Consider the following 22,697-nt stretch of genomic DNA (forward strand, 5'->3'; position numbering starts at 1 on the left):
AACCAAGAAAATTAAACCACACTTAATCTTTACATCTAAGAATCTAGCCATCTGAAAAACAGAATGTAATAAACGTGCCACTATCTGACCTAAAAACATGCCAGAAAGTCACAGATCTAACGGAAGTTTACAAGTGCAATAGACATTTTAAAACCAGAATTATCAACAAACCAGCAAGTATTAAGCCCTGGTCTCCACACGACTCTGTAATCTCGAGGAGCCTGCCATCCACGTACCTGGATAAACCTCCTTCGAAAACTCCCAAGGCCAGGAGCCTGTGGGTCTCCCAGGGCTGCGTGCATCCTCTCATACATTCTCTGAATGTTCTTTTTATCCACAGGTGTTTTCCCTAGTTCAACCTTAACGTCCTCCATCCAGTCCTGCGCAGAGAAAGACATGTCAAGCGGGACCACAGGCAAGTCTCACTGAGTTCCGTGTGTTACGCTGGGAGCTGTCACCTCACCTTAAAAAGCATCTCAGGGTTGGAGAGCTGCTCCAGGGCGTTAATGAAATCCTGAACCACGCCTTCTCGATCCAGCTTAGCTTTAATCCTGTTACAAAAATTCAAGTTTAGGTGCTCGAACGTCTTCCAAAGATCAAGGCCAACAATTTTTATATGTATATAACTATATTTATATATAAGAAAATATTTAACCAGCTACCTAGTCCAGGGAAGGAGCAATTTAAAAATTAAAACAGGGACTTCCCTGGTGGGACAAGGGGCTAAGATGCTGTGCTCCCAATGCGAGGGGTCTGGGGTTCAATCCCTGGTCGGGAAACGTGATCTTACATGCTGCAACTAAAACTAAAGATCCCACATGCTGCAACTGAGACCCAGTGCAGCCAAATAAGTAAATGAACTTAAAAAAAAAAAAAAAAAGACAGATACTTATTAACAAAAGAAAGAAAGATGAGGTGAAAGCAAATCCTTGACATTCTGATGCACACAAGCTGACACATACAGTTTCTGTGGTTATAAAGGTCCCTTTCTCAACAAACTTGCAACTGTTCTCTTTCTAAGGAACTGATCACGCTACAGCTGCCTCTGCTGAGACAAAGGTGGGTGCCACAGAGCGGTGGGCGTCATGGGGCGGTGGGCGTCATGGGGCGGTGGGTGCGTGGCCAGCCCATCAGGGCAGTGCGCTCCGCCACACTGCCACTCAGAAGCTCACCACTCTAAATAACTAGGCACATCAGCTCCTGACACAGAAGGGCGGCTACAACACTGGCGTCTACCGAAGTCCTCTTTCTAAAGCGAAACACCACTGCCTGTGTGCTCACTCACGAATCAACTGAAGAAGCCAAAAGGATAACATCTGGGCTATTTTGCGAGTCCTAATTAAGAGGGGCTTCCCAAAGACTTTCAATTTCAGAACTTCAGGAACTGATTTCAGAATGCATCTCGAGTCTGTCTCAACCAAGGCATCACTAGCATTTAGTGCAACCCTCTCCCGACTAACACTGTGAGATGAACTGTGCTTACAAAAGGAAAGAAATTCTACAGCAAGTAACACTCCAGGTGGACGCACCCAGCCTGCAGCCGCCCAGGCCTCCTGCCCCAGGGCTGCGCTAACTCATCTGAGGACAAACATAAGCGTCCGTGTCTGCTTGGCCCACAGTCATTTTTACAACCTTTCAGTGTTTGAGCGACCTAATTTTTCTGTCACCTGGCCACAAACTCCTTGTTTTTATGACCAGAAGAAGTGTCTCTGAAGCAGTAGCTTTCGCTACTTATCATGAACGGGTAGACAATGGCCTGCGGGTAGTGGTCGGCAATGTCCTCCACGGTGCGCTGGATGGCGACCGCCTCCTCCTTGTCCAGCAAGGGCAGCATGTGGCCAATCCAGCCGATGAACTCCCAGCAAGGGACAGCAGAGATCTGCAACACACAGCAGGGCATTTAATGTTCTTTCCCTACATAGGGGCTGGATGTCCAACATCAAAGCACAGCTGCATTTGCGATTGTCAGCGTAAAAGCAGACAGACGCATTGATGGAGGTTGGCCTTCTCCTGCCCTTTCGGTTCTGACCCGCCACGAGCCTTCTCTGGGCACTCACACGGCCCCTTTCTTTATAAGAAGGGAAGCAGACAGAACCGCTGTTGCTGATTCTCCTTAGATTTACGTCATTCCTTCCGCAAGCTGTACTGTATCCCACGTCATCTCACTTGTGCTCCATCATCAACTTTTAGGGTGCCTGCAGGTCTTGCTTTCCAGACAATACTACAGGGCTCATCCCTCCATGTTTATCTCTTTGTACCCGTGCTATATGCCCACAGGAGAAATTCCTAACTCCCTTCTTACTTTTAATGTTAACAGTAAAAAATCACTGATTTTCCTCCAAGAAGATTTTTCAAATTTTCACCTTCAAAAGTCTTTCCCCAAATCCCTTCCGACACTGAGGACAATCAACTTTTAAAATTTATTGTCAATCTGAGAAATGAAAGAGTATCTGATTGTAATTTGCATGTTTCATTTTTAGAAGCCTGCGCGTCTTGGCCTCACATACTTTAATCACACGGGCATCTCCTGTTTTCTATTAGTCTGTTATTTTGGAGACTGGAGACAACTGCTCTCCATCTCCACTATGTGTTGCAAATATTTTTCTCTGAGTTTTCTTTTAAACTTTGTATATGGTTGTTGTTTTCTTTTTTTAAATGACAGGAGCGTCAAATTATTTTCCTTTATAGCCCCTGGTTTTTGTCTCTCAACTTGAAGACCATTTTTACATTTCGCTCAGGTTTTCCTCCAACGCTTTTCCAGCCGTTTGTTTCAGGATAAAATCTGATGCACCTGAAACACTGGTGTAAAGCGAGGGAGGGCGGGCAGCTTAGGGAACCCGCAGCTCGAGGCCAGTTGCCCCTCTCGAGGGTCTTGATATAGACCCACTGCTCTGTTTCCACACAAACTCGAGATGTTATTTTATTATATATAAATATGATTTGGGGAAAAATGAAATCATAACTTATTGAAATTTCTTTACTTATCTTTAAGAAAAACGCCTGTGTGTTGCATACTAAATTGACCTTAATTTCCTGTGTTGCACCTACTGAAATGCTCATCCATCCAAATGCACAGAGAACTGACTCTGAGTTCGGTGACAGCACCATCTACAAGCCTGCTGTGCCTAGCTAACAGTGCTGTGTCACCCTTTCTGAACATTGTCAATTCAAAGCCTGGCCTAGTTTTCCAGTTACAGCACCACAGAAGTCACTAAGGAGCCTCTCTGAGGACCCTGCCTCCCTTTTGCCCCAACGCAGCCCCAGCAGAGAGGCCGGCACGGGACATGAGCAGGGGAGTGGGATGTTCGCAGGAGCCCTCAGGGTCCCTGAGATGCAGGGTGTGGTGCACTGGCACCCAAAACGTCCCCTGCCAAAACGTGGCGCTGCCGAACAGTGAGCTGAGCATAAGGCCCCGGATGCTACAGACGAGGCTCAGCCCTGAAGGGAGAGGAGGTCATGTGCCAGCCTCGCCCCTTCTCTGCCCCTCAGGTCCCCCTGCAGACAGAGTCTTCACACCAACACCCCCAGAGGAAAGCAGGGCCTGGGAGCTCACTCTCAGCGTTTCACTGACACGTGTTCTGGGATGGAGCAGAAAGTGGTGGTTAGGAAAAGCCATCACCCGTGCCCCATACATGGTGCGTGTCTGGACATAAGTTCTATCAAGTTCCGGCTGCTGGAATGAACACACTGACCTCTCTAGTCATCAGGCCCAACGTCTCCTCCGGATACTGTGTGACAATTTGCAGGAGCCGGGGGAACTTCAGCCGGGCCTCGCTTGAGTGAAACTTCAATGCCTTCAGCATCTTGTCCACCACAAGGGCTGGATACGTGAGCAGCTCTGCGGACCCAAGAACTAGTGGGACAGAAGAGGGGAGATGCGGTCACTACCCCCAGGCAGACACAGTGACCGACTCTGACACTCACTTCCCGGGGCTTGCATGTTGTAATTGTCATGTTCCCTCTGCAGCAACTACTGCAGCAGAGCAGGCGGTCCTGGGCCGCGTGTGAGGGCTTCTCTCGGGGGCTGACCCCTACTCCTGGGTGAAGCCATCTGAGTCCTGGGCTGCAAAAGGAGGGCGGCCATAGGAGCCGGTCATACTCGCGTCAGGTAAGCAGACGGAGGGACAGAGACAGCCTGCCACTGGTCACAGGCAGGCCACAGGGTGTGTCCGTGTCACTGCCGCTCAAACAAACTGCATGCTGACACAACGTGAGGCTCACCGGACGTGCCCTCCTCCTGCCTGCGGAGCTGCTGGTCACAGAAGTCGGCGAGTGTCAAGTAAGCCACAGTCACGCCGGCTGTAGGGCCCTGGCCCCACGCCGAGGGCCTGGCCTCCTCCTCTGCCGCCCGCACGGCCTCAGAAAGGTGGTGGAACGCTCTCTGGTACAAACCTGCCATGACCTGGAATTCAGAGACCCCGAAAGCTGTGAGTGGGCCCAGAGCTTCCTGAGGACCTTCCTCCTTACCTGGGCCCCATGGGCCACCAGTGAACACAAAGCTGTTAGTGCCAGACCAGGAGAGACACGAGCCTCATACAACCTCAGGACCTGAAAGACAACACGAGGTGGGCCCCCAGGCCCCAGAGTGGGGCTGAGGAAGGGCTGGGACACAAGAGACATGAGGAGCACATGGGAATTACTGATAACACAGAATCACCTGAAAAAAGCCAACAGAGCAGCTGCTACACAAAAAAGCAGAAAAGCTGGTTTTCCCCACAAGCTAGTGGGGTGTCTGGATAACGATGGGTGGCAAGATTATAGCAAAGTGCATGGAAAAACTGTCCACAGGGATCAACACAGACTCCTCATTCTTGACACTAAAGGAAAGGTGTTATCCAGATGAACAGGAAGCACATGGAGGGTGTCACTAGCCCAGTGGCAAACTCAGTTGCGTGTAACTGCCAGCTACGTGTTAAAAGCACACAGCAAGACCTGATGCTGCTTTCATGCAGCAGAACCGTCACGGTCACGACAAACACACGATACAAGGAGCTCAGGTCCCCAGCCTCACTACCTTGTCTGCATCCTCCGAGCTGGACCCAGACAGCTCCACGACACTCCTGGCCTTACTCTCCCCGATCTCAGCAAGGCAGGTGGGCTCGTCACAGAGAGCATCGGCCAGGATCCGGTAGGTCGTGCCCAGGAGGACGTGATGGTCACGGGAAGCCAGGGTGCTTGTGCTCGATGTGTTCTCAGCTATTGGATTACACGCACACACACACACACACACAAATTTTTTAGAAGTGAGTAAAAACACAAATTAAAGAGAATATAATCATAATTAAACTATTACACCCAAAACTTAGCTAAGTGTTAAAAAGAACATTTTAAACCTAAACTTTAAAGAAATAAAAGCTCCAAAAGTCATAGTATTAGTAGGATACAAAGTACCTTGGCTCCAAATACCTAATAAACATTTAAGAAAAATTTTACAGGGCTTCCCTGGTGGCTCAGTGGTAAAGAATTTGCCTGCCAACGTAGGAGACACAGGTCCCATCCCTGAGCCAAGAAGATTCCACATGCCAAGCAGCAGCTAAGCCCATGGCCACAACTACTGAACGTGTGCTCCAGAGCCAGGGAGTCACAGTTACTGAGCCCATATGTCACAATGACTGAAGCCCGAGTGCTCCAGAGCCCATCCTCTGCAGCTAGAAAAAAGCTCGTGTGGTACTGAAGACCCAGCACAGCCAAAAATAAATAAAATTATCTTTTAAAACATTTTTATAAGATTGAGTTCCCAAACGTCAGATAGAGCAGCACAAAGAAGAGGTGAGAAGACAGGATCCAGAACGCGCGCCGCCCGGAAAGCAGCTCGCACCCAGCAGGGATGCAGTCCTGAGCGCCGTGCACAGCTGCTCGGGCCGGCGCTGGGCCCGGGCCCGGCTGTGGCTGAGCCGGCAGTAGGCCTGCACCCACGTCACCAGCCAGTCCTCCTGGGCTTTCGACTCTCTGTGCAGCTCCTTCAGCAGCTTCAAGGCGAGTGAGAAATTGTTCTGCGAGAGAGAGAGGAAGCAGAGAGATGAGATGGGGCCCGCAGCACACAATTCAGCAGGGAGCAGAGACCCATCACCTCAGCTGAAACCACGGGGTGTCCCTGTGTTTACTGTAGGGACAGTGGCAGCCACAACATGTACTCCAGGGAGGCTGGGAGAGCGTCACTGCCACCAAATTCACAACACATTCCTCAACCACGAAAGCCCTGTCCAAAGGGGTTTCCCCTCCCCAGCTGCTGGTGACCATGGCCTTTTGCTTCTGGATCTGCCTCTTCCGGACCCTTGGTATCGTCAAATCAGCAGACAACTTTCGACTTGACTCACAATCCCACTCTTCCCTACAGCTGAACAATGCTCTCTGGCAGGGTGAACCACAGTTTATCACCCACCTCCTCCTGATACACATTCCAGCTTTGTTGTTGCCACCTTTCGGCTATTTCAAATAATGTTCTTTGCTAATTTGAATGGAAATAAAGCCCCTGGAGAAGCTAAAGGCAAAGGAGAAAAGGAAAGATATACCCATTTGAATGCAGAGTCCCAAAGAATAGCAAGGAGAGACAAGAAAGCCTTCCTCAGTGATCAATGCAAAGAAATAGAGGAAAACAATAGAATGGGAATAGAATTAGAGAAGGAAATGGCAACCCACTCCAGTATTATTGCCTGGAGATTCCCAGGGACGGGGGAGCCTGGTGGGCTGCCATCTATGGGGTCGCACAGAGTCGGACACAACTGAAGTGACTTAGCAGCAGCAGCAGCAGAGATCTCGTCAAGAAAATTAGAGATACCAACGGAACATTTCATGCAAAGATGGGCTCAATAAAGGACAGAAATGGCATGGACCTAACAGAAGCAGAAGGTATTAAGAAGAGATGGCAAGAATACATGGAAGAAATAAAAAAAATCTTCATGACCCAGATAACCACAATGGTGTGATCACTCACCCTGAGTCAGACATCCTGGAATGTGAAGTCAAGTGAGCCTTAAGAAGCATCACTATGAACAAAGCTAGTGGTGGTGGAGATCCAGCTGAACTATTTCAAATCCTAAAAGATGATGCTGTGAAAGTGCTGCACTCAATATGCCAGCAAATTTGGAAAACTCAGCAGTGGCCACAAGGACTGGAAAAGGTCAGTTTTCATTCCAGTCCCAAAGAAAGGCAATGCCAAAGAATGTTCAAATACTGTACAATTGCACTCATCTCACTTGCTAGCAAAGTAATGCTCAAAATTCTCCAAGCCAGGCTTCAACAGTATGTGAACAATGAACTTCCAGATGTTCAAGCTGGATTTAAAAAAGGTAGAGGAACCAGAGATCAAATTGTCAACATCTATAGGATCATCGAAAAAGCAAGAGAATTCCAGAAAAACATCTAATTCTGCTTTATTGACTATGCCAAACCTTTTGACTGTATGGATCACAACAAACTGGAAAAGTCTTAAAGAGATGGGAATATCAGACCTCCTGACCTGCCTCCTGAGAAATGTGTATGCAGGTCAAGAAGCAACAGTTAGAACTGGACATGGAACAACAGACGGGTTCCAAACTGGAAAAGGAATACATCAAGGCTGTATATTGTCACCCTGCTTATTTAACCTCTACGCAGAGTACACCATGTGAAATGCCAGGCTGGATGAAGCACAAGCTGGAATCAAAATTGCTGGGAGAAATATCAATAACCTCAGATATGCAGATGATACCACCCTTATGGTAGAAAGCAAAGAACTAAAGAGCCTCTTGATGAAAGTAAAAGAGGAGAGTGAAAAAGTTGGCTTGAAACTCAACATTCAGAAAACTAAGATCATGGCATCTGGTCCCATCACTTCATGGCAAATAGATGCAGAAACAATGGACAGTGAGAGACTTTATTTTTGGGGGTTCCAAAATCACTGCAGATGGTGACTGTAGCCATGAAATTAAAAGACATATGATCCTTGGAAGAAAAGCTATGACTAACCTAGACAGCATATTAAAAAGCAGAGACGTTACATTGCCAACAAAGGTCTGTCTAGTCAAAGCTATGGTTTTTCCAGTAGTCATGTACGGATGTGAGAGTTGGACTATAAAGAAAGCTGAGTGCCAAAGAATTGATGCTTTTGAACTGTGGTGTTGGAGAACACTCTTGAGAGTCCGTTGGACCACAAAGAGATCAAACCAGCCAACCCTAAAGGAAATCAGTCCTGAATATTCATTGGAAGGACTGATGCTGAAGCTGAAACTCCAATATGTTAGCTACCTGATGCGAAGAACTGACTCATTTGAAAAGACCCTGATGCTGGGAAAGACTGAAGGCAGGAGGAGAAGGGGATGATAGAGGATGAGATGGTTGGATGGCACCACCAATTCGAGGGACATGAGTTTGAGTAAGCTCTGGGAATGGGTGATGGACAGGGAAGCCTGGCGTGCTGCAGTCCACAGGGTTGCAAAGAGTTGGACATGACTGAGTAACTGAACTGAAAGCCCCTAGATACAAATTTCCGTGTGGACCTAAGCTCTGCTTTCCTGTGGGTATATTCCGAGGAGGGAACTACAGTCACATGGTGACCCTCGGCATTTGCAGGAGCTGCCAGACCGGCGACCGCAGGGTGCACCTCTACTCCAGCCGTCCCGAGGGTGGTGGCGGGCGGGCCCTTGCTGTGGTCTGACCCGCCTCCTCCCATGACGCATGGTGCTGCGTTCTTCACGTGTCTACTAGCCACTTAAGTGTCTTCCCCAGAGAAGCATCCATTCAGATCCTTTGCCTGTTTTATCACTAGATTGTTTGACTTTCTGTTGTTTGGTCGTAAAGAGTTATTTATGTATTCTGGAGAAGTGGACGTTTATCAGATATACAATTTCCAATTATTGTCTCCCATTGTGTGGGTTGTCTCTTCACTTTCTTTAGTGTGTTGCTTGAGGCACAGAAGCTTTTAATGTACAATTTCTCTACTTTTTATCTGGTTGTTTTATGGACATCTCTTAAATCTAATTCTCTGCCAAGCTTCAAGGACACTGACATTAGAGTATGTTACGACCCTTCCAACCACTCAGACCAGAAGTCCAGGTCGCCCTCATCACTCCTGTCATCTCTGGTCTTCTTGAACACAGTTTTTGTTCCCACCAGCATGTTCAAGATCTTCCAGGACCTCCTGGAGTCTCCAGTCCCTAATTCGGGGCCACAAGCTTCATGGTCCACCTCAAACCAGCATCACGGGATAGCCTTCCCCTCACAGCAGGCTCTTCAGTTCCCAGTTTCTCACCTTTGGGATATTATCTAAAATGTATCTCAGCACCGTTCTTTCCTACCATTCCCAAGCGCCTCCTCTCCCTGGAGCCTTTCTCCCCCACAAGCCCATGCCCCCAGCAGTGGAAAGCGCCCGCTGTGCCCCACTTCCTGCTGAGAGGCCACGTGCATCACCTCAGCTGCACCTGGACCACAGCCACTACCGCTGCACCCAGAGCTAAGGAGACAGAAGGAGGAACGGCCAGGACCTTCCGGAAAGAGAGAATCTTCTTTCTTTTCTGCAGGAAATAGTCATGGAGAGACTACCTAATTCCAGAAAGACGCAGTGGGAAAGCAATACACAAAACATCAAGAGCATTTCCAACTCCAAGGGAAGCCTGGAGCTAACAGAGTCACAAAGAACAAGATTCGTCTGTGTGTGGCGGGGGAGACTGGGACAGGAGACAGATCCTCATCGGTGGGGAATTTGAGAGCATCTGAAATCGTGCTCCTCTAAAATACAATTTAGGGGTTGATACAGCTCGTTTGTTCACTTAGGCTGTTCCAGGCTGGGCTTTTTCTTGTTGAAAATATAAAAATTCCTCATACAATACTTACCTCAAAGAAAAACATTATACAAGAGCATTAAAACCCACAAAACAGAAATACTAATTATTTCTACTGGCATAATATTCTTTGCTTTATAACAGCAAACAACATAGGGTCATTAAAACAGAAATTTCCCCAGTACATTTAAATATGATTACATGAAAATTTTAATACTTAAAATGTTAATATGCCACTTTTAAACAAAGCACACTTGTATAAATTAAGGATCTTATTATCAAAGGACATATTTTTCACAAAATACAATTTGAAACTTAAATACAATTTGTAACAAACTGGCAAGCACTCACTTTGTTAAAGAAGAGAAAACCTGATGTTAGGTCTATTTTCTTCGTAAGTTACAGAAAATAATCATTTTGAAATGACTGACAAGTGAATAATAAACTTTAGAGGCTTTCTGGAAAACTTTAATTTTTCTTCAAGCTTACTTTCTTATAAAGAAAAGAAATAGGAACAACTCCATCACCTCTAAGCATCAGCTTTTTAAGAGGAGCTGGGCTTAGAGACCACCAGCTCGAGTCTGTGGCCCTGGTGCCCACCTGCTTCCTTGCGCTCTCGGCCATCTGCATCCTCATGGAGAAGCTGCAGCTCGTGATCAGGGCCCTTGCGTCTTCTTCCCGAGCCTGTGCGTCCATCTCAGCCCCGTCCTCACTCGCACCTTCGCTGTCTGGAAGTAGACAGAGCTTCTCCTCTATTTTGCTGAGAAAGAAACATCTACATGAAACAAAGAAAAGTAAGAGTTAATGCTGGACTTGTGAAAGGAATCTCTGACACACAGGAAGCTACTGGATAGCCTTTAGACAGAAATTCTACACTTACTGAAATTTTGCTCATTTTTTAGACGGTTAATGTTACACTCTCGGAACTGGACTTAATCTCCATTTTTATTAGCCAACTCTGAGGATCCTCTGAAGATCACTGAGGATATTTTAACTTTCCAGATATCATCTATTGCCTCCGCCTCCACAAAGTACAGTATTTACACTCATAACCTGCCTTCTTAATGAAGGGACAGCACATCCAGTGTTGGGTCAAAACCATTTTTCTCTTCTGCCTCCAAATCTAAGGTCCTCCTCCCAAAGTCAGACAGTGTCAAGTGGTAGGCAGATTATAACCACTGCTCTCAGTGGCTGCGTTACACATATGGCCAATTTTATACAGCACCCCACTCCAGTACTCTTGCCTGGAAAATCCCATGGCCGGAGGAACCTGGTAGGTGGCAGTCCATGGGGTCACATGGGGTCGCACAGAGTCGGACATGACTGAGCGACTTCACTTTCACTTTTCACTTTCATGCACTGGAGAAGGAAATGGCAACCCACTTCAGTGTTCTTGCCTGGAGAATCCCAGGGACAGGGGAGCCTGATGGGCTGCTGTCTATGGGGTTGCACAGAGTCGGACACGACTGAAGCAACTTAGCAGCAGCATACACATCTGATTTGGTTCCTGTGATTGTATTTCAGTGTTTTAATTTTCAGGAACACTGACACACCAAAAAATCACTAAAGACATGGAAGATCTGAACAACACAATTGACCACCTTGATCTAATTGAAAATTATACACATTACGTCCAAGAACTGCAGAATACACTGGGTTTTCAAGTACATGTGGTATATTTACTAAAATAGACCATATGCTTGGCCATAGATCAAGTCTCAATAAATTTAAAGAGACCGAAACCATACAGTATGTTTATAACCACAAGGAATTAATTCAGTAAGACACAGACACTCACTTATAACTATTTTATGGATCAAAAAAGAAATCACAGAAGAATGAAAAAATATTCTGAACTACAAGATAATATAAAATATAAAAATATAAAATCAACATACTAAAATCTGCAGTGTGCAGCTGAAGCAGTGCTTAAAGGAACATTATAACTTTAAATATACCGAAGAAAAAAGCATAAAATCAATAATCAAAGTTTACACCTAAGAAACTGAAAAAGGAAAAGCTAAGTCTAAAGTACACAGAAAGAAAATACTAAAGATGAAACCAGAAATAAACGAAATAGAAAACAGATTGATGATAAAATCAGCAAAGCAGATCCTTTGAGAAAATCAGCAGAATTGACAGACACCTAAAATTGAGAAACTGATGAAGAAAAAAAAGCAAACACAAATCATCAATATCAGGACTGAATAAGGATCTCCCACTACAGATACCACAAATAATAACATTATAATATGAGTAACTTCATGCCAACAATTTGACATGAAATGGAAAAATACAATTTAATAAAATTGATATGGAAAGAAATAGAAGTTTTAAATTTAAATCGTCCTATATATCTTTTTTCAGAAAGGTGTTTTTTCCCCAGTATTTATTTATTTGGCTGTGCTGGGTCTTAGTTGCACCAGGCGGTACCTACCTCCCCCATCAGAGAATGAACCTGGCCCCCTGCACTGGGAGCACGGAGCCCTCGCTGCTGGACCACCAGGAAGGTGCCAGCCCTATATTACTTAAGTAATGACATATATTATCAAAAATCTGCCCCACAGGAAACCTCCAGGTATGTACAGTTTCACTGATGAACTGTATCAAATATTTAAGAAATAAGAAGTATCTTACACAAACTGTTTTCAAAAAAGAGAGAAGGGTGCTTGTCCTAACTCATTTTATGAGGCCAGCATAACCCTAACATCAAAACCTAACAAAGACATTACAAAAAAGGGAGACATTACAGACCAGTTCCCACTTGAATACAGACAGAAAAAAATCTTAACAAAATGTTAGCAAACCAAGAATATGGAAAAGACATTGGAAAAGAGATCACCATAACCACACAGGTTTACCTTCAAATGCACCATCTACTTCAGAATCAAAAGCAACGTATTACACCAAAAACACAGCAAAGATGAGCAACATTATCCAGATGGTGACACAGGTCATTCTTGACCTTGGTCCCCTCACAGGAAAACCAAACAACATTCACAGAGAAGACACCCCTGGGAAAATGCCCCAACACGACGGTGAGTTGTAAATAAGCCTGTACCCCAGAGACTGGGGGGATGCCCGCTTTCAGGGCTGTGGTTCTCACCTCCTAGGGGTCTCGGGGCTCAGACCATGACAGAAAAGCTGGGGGGATTACAGCAACCACCAATGGATCCAGGCAGGCAGGGCCCTGCTCCCAGTGGTGCCTGAACAGAAATCCTAACCGTGGCTTTATGCGTCTGAGCCAAGATGCTGGCCCAGTCTGACCAGGGAGCTGGGCAGGGTGCAGGTTTGCCTGATTCAGGACCCAAACAATGAGCGTCGCCAGTCCTGGAGTGTGTTCTGTCCTCTGCCTGGGCAGAGAAGGTAATTCACAACCCCAGCCACCCTACTGGGAAGCCTAACTGGAGCTCGGGCACCTGCAGAGCCCACCCTGCAACCCGGCTCACAGCAGCATGGGACAGCCCAGCGGGAGGCCCTGCCTGTGGACGGAGCCAGGACAGTGGCTTGGCCACAGAGCCAGTTCCCAAACAAGAGTCCTGCCAGCTGAGGGGCCTACGGGGTGTCCCCGCATGGGCCGGGAACTGCCCTGTGGAAGAGCCTTCAGCTCAGCTACCCAGGGAGCCGCACGAGAACACGTGGGCTGTGGAGCAGCCCAGCACACAGCAGTGCTGCAGCAGACAGCTTGGCCAGTGTCTCTCCCGTCCTGTCTTCCGAGTCAACTGGTGGCCCTGTCTGGCCAGGGAATTGGTGTGCAGTCCCACCTGATCTGGGTCCCCAAATGATGAGTTGTGCTGGCCTTTGGGCCAGTCTTGCTGTCTTCCCCACCCCTCAACAGTACCCTACCTTATTGCTGAGCACAGGACCCTGTTCCAACCACCCAGGAAGCCTGATCACAGAATCCAGGCAGCACAGAGAATCCTTTTACAAGATAGTTTATGTAAGCCATATGCTAGACACAAAGGAAAGCCTGTAGTAGCCACACAAAAGATATGATAAAGAAGTCAAAACTCAGTAGACAAAAAGTCATCAAATCACACAAGAAAGAACAGGGAAAGCAAAAAGGGGTAATGAACCCACAAAACTGTCAGAGGGCAATTAACAAAATGGGAACAGTAAGTCCTTACCCATCAATAACTGTTTCAAATGTAAACAGGTTAGAGTCTTCAAGCAAAAGACACAGAATGTCTGAATGGATAAAAACAAGATCCAGGGAGAACTCTCGAGGTCTAGTGGTTAGGATCTGGCACCTGCATTGTCCTGGCCCAAGGTCCATCTCTGGACAGGGAACTAGGATCCCACAAGCCACATGACACAGTCAGAAGACAAAAAAGATCCAACGATATGATGTCTACTACAGACTCACCTTTGCTCTGAGACACACTGATGAGTAAAGGGAGAGAAAGATATTTCAAGTAAATGGTAACCCCAAAGAGCAGGCATAGCTCTACTCTATCAGAGCAAACTAAGCTAACAACAGTAAAAAGATACAAGGAAGGTCATTACACGAGGATAAAAGGGCCAACTACCAATCTGTCAAGAAAATATAACGATTACAAATATTTATGCACCCAACATCGAAACACCTACAAAGCAAACAGTAATAGAACTAAAAGGAGAAATAAACAGCAATCCAACTATTGTTGGGACTTTAATACTCCACCACCAACAATGGATAGATCATCCAGACAGAAAATCAATAAAGAAATAGCAGATTTGAACAATACTATAGACAATACTGACCTAACAGACACATACATGAAAAAAAGAGAAAAACACAATCAAACGATGCAAAGAAAAGGCATATGACAAAATTCAATATTTCTTCATTATAAAAAAAAAAAACCTTTCAGAAAATCAGTAGATGAGCAGCAAATAATTGGAAAATACCAATACAATGAAAAAAAAAATCCATTTACAACACTGCTGAAAAAACAACACATACTTAGAAACAAATCTAACAAAAGACATCTAAGATTTCCATACTGAAAAAATACAAATCTTTGAAATTAAATAAGACCTAAGTAAACCGAGAGACATACCACATTCCTGAACTAGAGAACCCTATGCTGTTAAGACAGCAATTCCTCAAACTGATCTATAGTCAACAAAAGTCCAACCAAACTCTGTTTTTCTTTTTTTGGTAGAAATTGATAAACAGATTCTAAAATGTATATATAAATATAAGTATCCTAACAGAAACAAAGCAATTTTCATTAAGGGAAACAAAGTTGGAGGACTCACCCTATCTGATTCAAGACTTACTATAAAGCATCCGGAGAAGGCGATGGCACCCCACTCCAGTACTCTTGCCTGGAAAACCCCATGGATGGAGGAGCCTGGTAGGCTGCAGTCCATGGGGTCGCTAAGAGTTGGACACGACTGAGTGACTTCACTTTCACTTTTCGCTTTCATGCATTGGAGAAGGAAATGGCAACCCACTCCAGTGTTCTTGCCTGGAGAATCCCAGGGACGGGGGAGCCTGGTTGGCTGCTATCTATGGGGTCACACAGAGTCGGACACGGCTGAAGCGACTTAGCAGCAGCAGCAGCATAAAGCATCAGTAATGAATACAGTTTGATACTGTAAAAAGATAAGCATAAAAATCGAGAAACAGGACAGAGAATTCAAAAAAAGACCCACAAATATAATGGCCACTGATTTTCACAAAAGGTGCCAAGGCAATTCAACGAAAAAAAAGTTAAGACTTTTGAACAAATGGGACTACACAACCAGATATCCACATGGAAAAAGTGCACTTGTACCCCTGCCTCACACCATCTACAGGATCATCTTTCACTGGATCACAGGCCTAGACATAAAAAATGAAACCATAACATTTCTAGGAGAAAATACAGGAGGATAATTTTGCAAGATGAGCCTGGAATACCAGATTGAAAGGTTTCCCACTAACCAAACCTGAGACATTCTGAACATGAAATAAATAAGAACAGGAATGGATTATATTCCATAAATAAAATTTGATTCCATGATTATATACTAATAATTAAAATTTAAGTAAATGAGTAGATAAACAGATGGGGGAGAAGGAGGGTTTCCTACAAGATGCAGACAAGCACGGGCACTTTGGCAGGGGGAGACGATGGTCACCAGACAGCACTGCCAAGGCTGCTTTGTCCAAGGTCATCCAGACACAGTGTGGAGGCGGCGGCCTCATCGAGCAGGACCAGCATGTCGCAGAGCACCTCCCCTGTCATCCGTTAGGTGCAGAGGAGAAAACAGGCCTGACACCCAGGAAGGCAGGACATCGCTTTAACCAGACAGCCAACACCACTGCCCCCAGGGAAGGAAGGGCAGGGGACACTCTGTGCTTCTAGGAGGGATGCCGCAGGATGCACACTCTGCTTCAGCGGCATTCCCACCACAGGCATCTCACCTGGACAGTCGTGACAACATACAGCTAAACCCAAACTACAGAAAACACCTCCAGAGCATCAGTGTCCTGAAAGACAGCTGAAGAACTGTCCAAGATTCAAGGAGATCAAGAAGACACATCAGCTAAATAAATGCATATACGATGTTGCTGCGTCCTGTCTTAAAGGCCAGAATGCTTTACAGGACATTAATGGGAGAAATGACAAAACTGAAATTGAGGCTGTACATTAAAGTGAAAACAGAGAAGTTACTATTGTACTGTGGTTCTAAGAAAATACTCTTTTTCTCAGGAAAGGTACACTGATAAACAAAGAGGTAAATAAACAGATGTGTGCAGGTTATCCTCAAATGGTTCCAAAAATAAGTATATATATGTGCAGAGAAAGAAAAAAAAGGCTAATATAGCCATCTATTTAAAATGTTTTAAAAAAAACCCATGAATCTGAGAAAAAGGCACACAGAAGAGTGCCACTTTTCTTGTTATTTTTTTTTTTTTACAGAAAAGAATTGTCTCAAAATAAAAAGTAAAAAAGTTTGAAAAACAAAAAATATTAAAAGAGAATCTTTGAAAAGCTGTAGTACCAGAGGAAACAGGGTCCAATGGCAGGAAGAGGAATTGTGGGGTCACAGTCCTTCAGTCCCGCTGACTGTGTGTTTCTGCATAAAACAGCTCACAGCCTCTCTGGCCCTGCTCCTCCCACGGATACGTGTGGCAAGTATCTGCCTGCGGACCACCCAGGGCTGTTACAAGGGGGGCAGAGAGCCTCAGACCTGGTGAAGTGAGGCATATGGTGCATAACAGGGCTGAGAAGTCGGGGTGTCGCTCCCCGTCAGGCAGCCCTGAGACAGGAGCAGAGGGGCTTTTCTGCCTTCTCTCACTTCCGAGCACATCCACAGCTCACCACCCAGCACAGGACGGACAGGGGACATGATCGCACATAGGCAGGGAGACTGCTGATGGACACCCAGTGGAAACGGGTGCACGCAAGGCTCACACTCCACACTGCTCAACCACAGTCTGGGAGAAAAACAATTCTGGAAACTTCAGAAAAGAGACCACACCAACTTGGGGGACCACATCTCACCGATTCGTGATGATGTCATCCCAGACGTTCATCGGGTCCATTTTAGCATCAGGGTATCGATTTGTCCAGGTTTTCACAAGTCTCTTCAGGGGAACGTGAGATGATAAATTACCTAAAATGACATTATGGTATGAGTGTGGCCAACAGCCCAATGATCAGACCACCTTACAAAGTGAGCTGCCATCAGTAAACAGAAACTTAGTTCAGATTCCTGGTCCAAATTACAACGCTTGGCCCTATTGTTCACAACAGGAGCACAAAGTTACCGTACTTAATATATTCTGGCATGAAAACTTAATGTCTTCAGGCCATCAAGGAAAGAGGAAATAAACATGCAGTTTTTACATTCACCACAGGTCCACAATCACAATGCTCCGCTCACAATCCTAAAATCTAAAAAGCACTGAAAACTGACAAGCTATTCACGGGGTTGCAACCAATTTTCTTGTTTACAATATCTAATATGAATCGTCGCAGGACAACTGAATCTGCTCATGTCACTCGTGGGAGTGCCCAGAGGAGGGGGAGACTTGTCCGTTGCTGGAGGATTGGCCACCAACCCAGACCTGGTGTGCATGTGAGGTCACCATGACAAAGCCCCCAAAAAACCTGGCTCAAGGGCTTCTCAATTCCACAACATTAATATTTAAAGAGAATGCACTAGTCATAGCAAATAACCTTTTTCAACAATATAAGATGACTTTACACATGGACATGACCAAATGGTCAATACTGAAATCAGAGTGATTACATTCTTTGTAGCCAAAGATGGAGAAGCTGTATACAGTCAGCAAAAACAAGACCAGCAGCTGACTGTAGCTCAGATCATCAACTTCTCATAGCAAAATTCAGGCTTTAAAAAAAAAAAAAACACTGGAAAAACAATAGGATAACCAGGTATGACTTAAATCCCATATGAATTCGCGATAAAGGTAATGAACAGATTCAAGGGACTAGATCGAGTTAACAGTATGCCTAAAGAACTAGGCACAGTACAGGAGGTGACAAACAAAACCACTGCAAAGAAAAAGAAAAGCAAGAAGGCAAAGTGGTTATCTGAGGAGGCTTTACAAATAGCAGAATGAAGAGAAGCGAAAAGCAAGGGAGAGACGGAAAAGTACATCCAATTAAATGCAGAGCTCCAAAATACAGCTATAATAGTCAAGAAGGCCGTCTTCAATGAACAGTGCTTAATAATCGAAGAAACAACAAAAGGGGAAAGACTAGCAATCTCTTAAGGAAAACTGGAAACATCAAGGGAATATTCCGCCCAAAAATGGGCACAATAAAGGATAAAAATGGTACAGACCTAGTAGGTGCTGAAGAGATCAAGAAGAGATGGAACGAATACATGGAAGAACTGTATAAAAAAGATCTTAATGAACCAGATAACTATGATGGTGTGGTTAGTCATCCAGAGCCAGACATTCTGGAGTGTGAAGTCAAGTTGGCCTTAAGAAGCACTGCTCTTAATAAAGCTGCTGTTAATGAAATTCCAGCAGAACCATTCAAATCCATAAAGGATGATGCCATCAAGGTTTGAAAATTCAACATTCAAAAAATAAAGATCATGGCATCTGGTCCCATCATTTCATTGCAAATAGATGGGGAAACAGTGGAAATAGTGACAGACCTTATTTTCCCAGGCTCCAAAATCACTGCAGATGGTGACTGCAGCCATGAAATTAAAAGATGCTTGCTCCTTGTACGAAAAGCTATGACAAACCTAGACAGCATATTAAAAAGCAGAGACATTACTTTACTGACAAAGGTCCTTCTAGTCAAAGCTATGGTTTTTCCAGTAGTCATATATGGATGTGAGAGTTGGGCCATAAAGAAGACTGAGTGCTGAAGAATTGATGCTTTTGAACTGTGGTGTTGGAGAAGACTCTTGAGAGGCCCTTGGACTGCAAGGAGATCAAACCAGTCCATCCTAAAGGAAATCAGTCCTGAATATTCATTGAAAGGACTGAGCTGAAGCTTCAATACTTTGGCCACCTGACAGGAAGAGCTACCTTGTAAGAAGAGACCCTGATGCTGGGAAAGATTGAAGGCAGGAGGAGAAGGGGACGACAGGGGATGAGATGGTTGGATGGCATCACCAACTCAATGGTCATGAGTTTGCGCAAGCTCCAGGAGATGGTGAAGGACACGTAGTCTTGGTGTGCTGCAGTCCATGGGGTCACAAAGAGTCAGACACAACTGGGCAACTGAACAATAATAGCAACGTTTAAAGCTTTGGTTTTCTTTCTACGGTGAGAAAGCATGCTTACCTTGTTAAGGCAAGTTACTTAATCTCTGATGCCCTATAAAATGAGGAAAAAGAATCTAAGTCTCATTTGTTGTTGTTCAATCCCTCAGTATCTCTCGGAGTCTACCCAGGTTCATGTTCATCGCTTCAGTGATGCTGTCCAGCCATTTCATCCTCTGACACCCTCTTCTCCTTCTACCCTCAATCTTTCCCAGCATCACGGACTTCTCCAATGAGTCGTCTGTGCACATCAGATGACCAAAATACTGGGGCTTCAGTTTGAGCATCAATTCTTCCAGTTCAGGGCTGATCTCCCTTAAAATTGACTGGTTTGATCTCCTTGCTGTCCAAGGGACTTTCAGAAGTCTTCTGCAGCACCACAGTTCAAAGGCATGAATTCTCTGACGTTCTGCCTTAACAGTCCAGCTCTCACAACTGTACACAACCACTGGGAAAACCATAGTGGACTTTTGTCTCTGCTTTTCAACACACCATCTACATTTGTCATTGCTTTCCTGCCAAGAAGCAAGCATCTTCTGATTTCATGGCTGCAGTCACCGTCCACGGTGATTTTGGAGCCCAAGAAGAGGAAATCTGTCACTACTTCCACCTCTTCCCCTTCTATTTGCCATGCAGTAATAAGGCCAGATGCCATGATTTTAGTTTCCTTAACAGTCTTAAGCCAGCTCTTTCACTTTCCTCCTTCACCCTCGTCAAGAGGTTCTTTAGTTCCCGCTTCACTTTCTGCCATTAGAGTGGTATCATCTGCACATCTGAAGTGGTTTTTGTTTCTCCCGCCTATCTTGATTCCAGCTGGTAACTCATCCAGGCTGGCATTTCTCATGATGTGCTCAGTGTATAGGTTAAACAAGCAGGGTGACAGCAGACAGCCCTGTCACACTGCTTTCTCGGTCTTGAATGAATCAGCTGTCCCATGCAAGGTTCTGTTTCTTCTGGACCCGCATACAGGTTTCTCAGGAGACAGGTAAGATGGTCTGGTATTCCCATCTAAGAGCTTTCCACAGTTTGTATGATCCACACAGTCAAAGACTTTAGCATTGTCAATGAGACGGAGATAGATGTTTTTCTCTATAATCCAGTGAATGTTGGCAATTTGATCTCTAGTTCTTCTTCCTTCTCTAAACCCAGCTTAGATACCTGGAAGTTCTTGGTTTGAATAATGCTGAAGCCTAGCATGCAAGATTATAAGCATGATCTTACTAGCATGGAAGATGAGTACAACTGTCTGATGGTTAGAGCATTCTTTAGTACTACCCTTCTTGGGAATTGGGAAGAGGATTGACCTTTTCCAGTCCTATGGCCACTGCTGGGTCTTCCAGATTTGCTGACATAATAAATACAAAACCTGATCAATTTAGTTCAGTTTAGTTACTCAGTCATGTCCCACTCTTTGCAACCCTATGGACTGCAGCACACCAGGCTTCCCTGTCCATCACCAACTCCCTGAGTTTGCTCAGACTCATGCGCATCAAGTCAGTAATGCCATCCAACCATCTCATCCTCTGTCGTCCCCTTCTTCTCCTGCCTTCAGTCTTTCCCAGCATCAGGGTCTTTTCTAATGAGTAAGTTCTTCATATCGCCTGGCCAAAGTATTCCAGCTTCAGCATCGGTCATCAGATGCCATGATATATATTAGTTTTTGAGCCTACATCTCATAGGCTGTTATAAAACTGGGTAAAATACAGAGAAAAGAAACTAACACAGCTCCTAGAATGATACGCCACTAATAATACATACTTGAAAAACCATTCTCCAAATTTAAAACAGAGAACAGTCAGGTAGATAGTTCTGAATACCAACTTTTATCGGTACTCTAAGAAGTCTTTCATAGTTATTTTTAGAAATAGAAATGAAATTAACAAGATGTTACTTCTGACTCTGGGGGACCTTCCATCAGCACCAGGATTAAGCCCACTCAGCAGCAGCAGAAAGGCCTTCCATCTGGGCACAGCCACCCGGGCCTCACCTCACCACCTGGTACCTGGGACAGTCACGCCAGTGCCCCAGGCTCAGGCTGGCCTTCTGAGAACCCCTCTCTTCCGACCATACCCAACTCAAGCCCTACCTGCAGATTTTATCACCCCAATTTTTCATGGGGCTCCTGGACTGCTCTGCCCTGTGGGGACCACAGCGTCTGCTCCCTGGAAGCTTCTTAAGCACCTGGAAGAGCACTGGACTATTTTAAACACTTATTTCAACAATCTCAAAACACACATTCATGGAGTAAACTCAAGACAATTTCTAACCCGTACATTAAGAAACATGTACTATCACCAAACAAACAAACAAACTCAGATGCCAAAACTCTTCCTAATTATGAAAGGAAAAAAGATACATATAAATAAAAAAATTACCTTGTTTGCTAATAAAGCTGATGAACTCCTGAATTTCTATGAAAGTCTGTACAGACTGCAATTTGGTGAGTCTACTTCTGTGTAAGAGGACATCAATACTGGAATAGTTCTGGAAAAGTTATTTAGCATTGGTTACAGGTCACTGTACTGCTTCAGATTTTAACACAGTCTAAACATGAAACAGCAACCACCCTATAAACAGATCAGTTACACAGGATGTCTCTGAGTGGTCACAGGAGCAATTAAATGGTCTAATTTATTTTTAAATTTTGGTTTTCAATTACATTTTGGTTCAACAAAGTCAGTAAGAGCAATACAATCAGGTGCTGCTGCCTCCATTCCCCACCAATTTTTAAAAATCACAATATCCTATAATACAGAACTGCCAACTATAGAAGCCAACCTGTCTCCTTCCATAAACTTCCTCAAGTGGACTGCAACTCAACCTCAAACATGTTTAAAAACTAGAATAAAGACAGTGAATGTTCGGCCACAACAAACATTCAGGGATTCTACACAAGATGCAGCTTTAACAACGTTAACGGCCAACCTCAGAGGCAGGACAGACGCTGGCTGGCGGGGCCGCACGACCCTCCTGCACGACCACCTCCCACCCAGATGCCTGGGGGTGGGGCCTGCTCTCAGGTACTCGTCCAGGGAGAGAAAGAAAACCCCAAGGTAAAACAAAAGGAACTTTCCAAATCAGAAACAGCCACTAAAAGGCTCCAGGCCGTTGGCTGGTCTGCAGGGAATCAGAGGGAAGTGGCCAGCGAGCTGCCGATGTCGACCCAAGCTCACAGGAATATCACACCCCCGGCGGGTGCGCCCAGGT

General features: G+C 45.1%; 1 protein-coding gene across 4 annotated transcripts in view; it reads right to left on the reverse strand.

Annotated features, from left to right (window-relative positions):
* The window catches only part of PRKDC (protein kinase, DNA-activated, catalytic subunit), a 126,561-nt gene that overhangs the window by 10,481 nt on the left and 93,383 nt on the right, over window positions 1-22,697 (reverse strand). For 3 of the 4 annotated variants that reach the window (XM_055545943.1, XM_055545944.1, XM_055545945.1), the window contains 10 exons: window positions 21,866-21,974; window positions 17,240-17,351; window positions 10,359-10,533; window positions 5,819-5,993; window positions 5,015-5,196; window positions 4,222-4,402; window positions 3,693-3,853; window positions 1,668-1,879; window positions 464-551; window positions 237-380 (listed from right to left, as the gene is read on the reverse strand). In XM_055545943.1, the coding sequence (XP_055401918.1) occupies window positions 237-380; window positions 464-551; window positions 1,668-1,879; window positions 3,693-3,853; window positions 4,222-4,402; window positions 5,015-5,196; window positions 5,819-5,993; window positions 10,359-10,533; window positions 17,240-17,351; window positions 21,866-21,974 (1,539 nt within the window). Of the gene's footprint in view, window positions 1-236; window positions 381-463; window positions 552-1,667; window positions 1,880-3,692; window positions 3,854-4,221; window positions 4,403-4,467; window positions 4,549-5,014; window positions 5,197-5,818; window positions 5,994-10,358; window positions 10,534-17,239; window positions 17,352-21,865; window positions 21,975-22,697 lie in introns of those variants that run through there. The other variant, XR_008702138.1, reaches the window with a different exon arrangement.

Source organism: Bubalus kerabau, chromosome 14, assembly GCF_029407905.1.
Source record: "Bubalus kerabau isolate K-KA32 ecotype Philippines breed swamp buffalo chromosome 14, PCC_UOA_SB_1v2, whole genome shotgun sequence".
Taxonomy (NCBI): domain Eukaryota; kingdom Metazoa; phylum Chordata; class Mammalia; order Artiodactyla; family Bovidae; genus Bubalus; species Bubalus kerabau.